This window comes from Sinocyclocheilus anshuiensis, unplaced genomic scaffold (assembly GCF_001515605.1).
Source record: "Sinocyclocheilus anshuiensis isolate Anshui unplaced genomic scaffold, SAMN03320099.WGS_v1.1 scaffold3101, whole genome shotgun sequence".
In the NCBI taxonomy this organism is placed as follows: domain Eukaryota; kingdom Metazoa; phylum Chordata; class Actinopteri; order Cypriniformes; family Cyprinidae; genus Sinocyclocheilus; species Sinocyclocheilus anshuiensis.
In genome coordinates this window covers 81,592-84,724 of record NW_015554233.1, presented here as the reverse complement: position 1 = coordinate 84,724, position 3,133 = coordinate 81,592, and the positions used below count along the sequence as shown (strand labels likewise).

Below are 3,133 nucleotides of genomic sequence, written 5' to 3'. Positions count from 1 at the left end.
CATATGCATATTCCCATCTCACACTTTAGCGGTACAAGAAAATGTGAGAGATGGACTGTAATGTCACATCACATTTGCTGAAGATCATTTAGTGTCCTTGTGAAGAGAATGGTATAAAAGTGAATGTAAATGAACAGAGGTAATGTTTAGCTATTTTAAACAGACAGAATATATTATTTACAATACAGAATATGTTTAAATGTTTAATAAAACGATTTACAGCAATATAAGGCTGTTTAATTACTGTAGTTTTTGTGATTGTTTGTCACTTCACTTGTTTGTCAGTGGTGGAGATCAAACTGTTCAGATTAATCATGGATCAACCACAAACACCTGGAGATGACTGTTTTTTTCCAGGACACAGGTACTTTGACTAACACATAAAAAACATACACAAAATAAACTTTTTTTATAACATAAAAGGTTATTTAATAAGTTTAATATTCATTTGAAACAATAAGACCATAAAGGCTCCAAAAGTCTTTTTCATAAAAATACCTTTTGAAGTATATTAAGATGAGTATTTTATTATATTAAGATGATTCTCATAATAAAGGGTTAAATCTGTTCCGTTTCAGTTCAGTTCATCAGAAGAGATCAGAAGCAGAGCCCAGCTGTGTGTCTATGAAGAGTGACTGGTCTATGCCTGTACCATTAAAGTTTAACAGTGGCGATACACGGCCTGTTCTCAGGTATAACGTTTGTATAAAAATATGATTATAACATGACATTTTACATTATCAAATATTATCACAGTTCAGTTCACTATTTTTGTATAAACCGTGTATGAACTGATTACAAAGTGCTCTTTACATAGAATCATTTGCATACAGTAATATAAAGGATGAAATTGAATCTCTCTGTTTTAGCTCAGTTCATCAGAAGAGATCAGAAGCAGAGTCCAGCTGTGTGTCTATGAAGAGTGATGCATCTATGGTTTGTCAAGAACAATTCAAGAGTGGAAATACACAGCCTGGTCTCCGGTATAATATTTCTGTAAAAGATATGATTTGAAGATATGAGACAGAATATATGAGACATTGGGCTTATTAACTCCTGCAATAATGTTGAATTTTTATTTTACAGCAATGAAGCCCTCAGCATGTTTAGATCAAATCTGATGAAGAAGTTTGAGCGTCTGTATGAGGGAACAGCGATGCAGAGAAACCCAACACTGCTGAATGAGATCTACACAGAGCTCTACATCACAGAGAGTGAGAGTGGAGAGATCAGTAATGAGCATGAGGTGAGACAGATTGAGACACAATCCAGGAGAGCAGCAACAGAGGACACAGCCATCAAATGCAGTGACATCTTTAGAGCTTTACCTGGACAAGACAAAGCCATCAGAACTGTGCTGACAAAGGGAGTCGCTGGCATTGGAAAAACAGTCTCTGTGCAGAAGTTCATCCTGGACTGGGCTGAAGAGAAAGAGAATCAGGATATCCAGCTCATATTTCCACTTCCTTTCAGAGAAATCAACTTCATGAAGGACAAAACACTCAGTCTTTCAGATCTTCTTCATGTGTTTTTCCCTGAAAGTAAAGAAATGGAAATATCCAGTGATGAATATAAAGTGTTGTTCATCTTTGATGGTCTGGACGAGTGTCGTCTGTCTCTGGATTTTCAGAGCGATGTGAGGTTGTGTGATGTAAGTGAATCACTTTCAGAGAAATCAACATGATGAAAAACAAAACACTCAGTCTTTCAGATCTTCTGCAGATTTTCTTCCCTGAAACAAAAGAAGTGAAAATATCCAGTGAAGAATATGAAGTGTTATTCATCTTTGATGGTCTGGACGAGTGTCGTCTGTCTCTGGATTTTCAGAGCAAAGTGAAACTGTTCATCTTTGATGGTCTGGATGAGTGTCGTCTGTCTCTGGATTTTCAGAGCAATGTGAGGTTGTGTGATTTAAGTAAATCTGCCACAGTGGATGTGCTACTGACGAACCTCATTGCAGGAAATCTGCTGCCCTCTGCTCTCATCTGGATCACCTCCAGACCAGCAGCAGCTGATCTCGTCCCCTCTGAGTGCGTCCATCGAGTGACAGAGATACGAGGCTTCAATGAGCCACAGAAGGAGGAATACTTCAGGAAGAGGATCAGTGATCAGAGTCTGGCCGACAGGATCATCTCACACCTGAAGTCATCAAGGAGCCTCTACATCATGTGCCACATCCCAGTGTTCTGCTGGATCTCAGGCACTGTTCTAGAGAAGATGTTGAGTCGAGCACAGAGTGGAGAGATTCCCAAGACTCTCACTCAAATGTACACACACTTCCTGATCCTTCAGACCAACATCAGACGTGATAAGGACTATAAGAAGAATGTGACAGATAAAGCCATGATCCTCAAACTGGGGAAAGTGGCTTTTCAGCAGCTTGTGAAAGGCAACTTGATCTTCTATGACGAAGACCTGAGCGAGTGTGGCATTGATGTGACAGAAGCATCAGTGTACTCAGGATTGTGCACTCAGATCTTCAGAGAGGAGTTGGGCTTGTATCAGGGGAAAGTCTTCAGCTTTGTTCATCTGAGCCTTCAGGAACATCTAGCAGCTCTATATGTGCATCACTCCTTTACAATCAAGAGGAGAAATGTGTTTAACCAAACCAAACAGAGTCTTTTGTCTAAGATTTTTAACCAGAAGAAATATAATTCACTATCTGAGCTGCATCAGAGAGCTGTGGATGAAGCTTTACAGAGTAAGAATGGACATTTGGATCTTTTACTGCGTTTTCTTCTGGGTCTCTCAGTGGAGTCCAATCAGACTCTCTTACGAAAACTACTGACACAGACAGGAAGCTGCTCCTACAACAAAGAGGAAACAGTTCAGTACATCAAACAGAAGATCAGGCAGAATCGCTTTCCAGAGAAATCCATCAATCTGTTCCACTGTCTGAATGAACTGGGTGATGATTCACTGATGCAGGAGATCCAAGATTATCTGAGATCTGGAGAAATAAGAGAAACCAAACTCTCCTCTTCACAGTGGTCTGCTCTGGTTTATGTTTTGCTGACATCAGAAGAGAAGATGGATGTGTTGGATCTAAAACTGTTTGTTGGAAAACAGCATACAGCAGACGAAGTTCTTCAGAATCTGTTACCTGTGGTTAAAGAATCCAGATCAGTTCGGT

At 39.5% G+C, this 3,133-nt stretch overlaps 1 protein-coding gene across 1 annotated transcript in view; it reads left to right on the top strand.

Moving 5' to 3' along the window:
* Positions 1–619: 619 nt before the first annotated feature.
* LOC107671223 (NACHT, LRR and PYD domains-containing protein 3-like) overlaps positions 620–3,133 on the top strand; it is a 29,185-nt gene continuing 26,671 nt past the window's right edge. The window contains exons 1-4 of the mRNA XM_016464128.1: positions 620–692; positions 870–983; positions 1,087–1,641; positions 1,902–3,131. Coding sequence (XP_016319614.1) covers positions 625–692; positions 870–983; positions 1,087–1,641; positions 1,902–3,131 — 1,967 coding nt within the window. The 5' untranslated portion in view covers positions 620–624. The remainder of the gene's footprint in view (positions 693–869; positions 984–1,086; positions 1,642–1,901; positions 3,132–3,133) is intronic.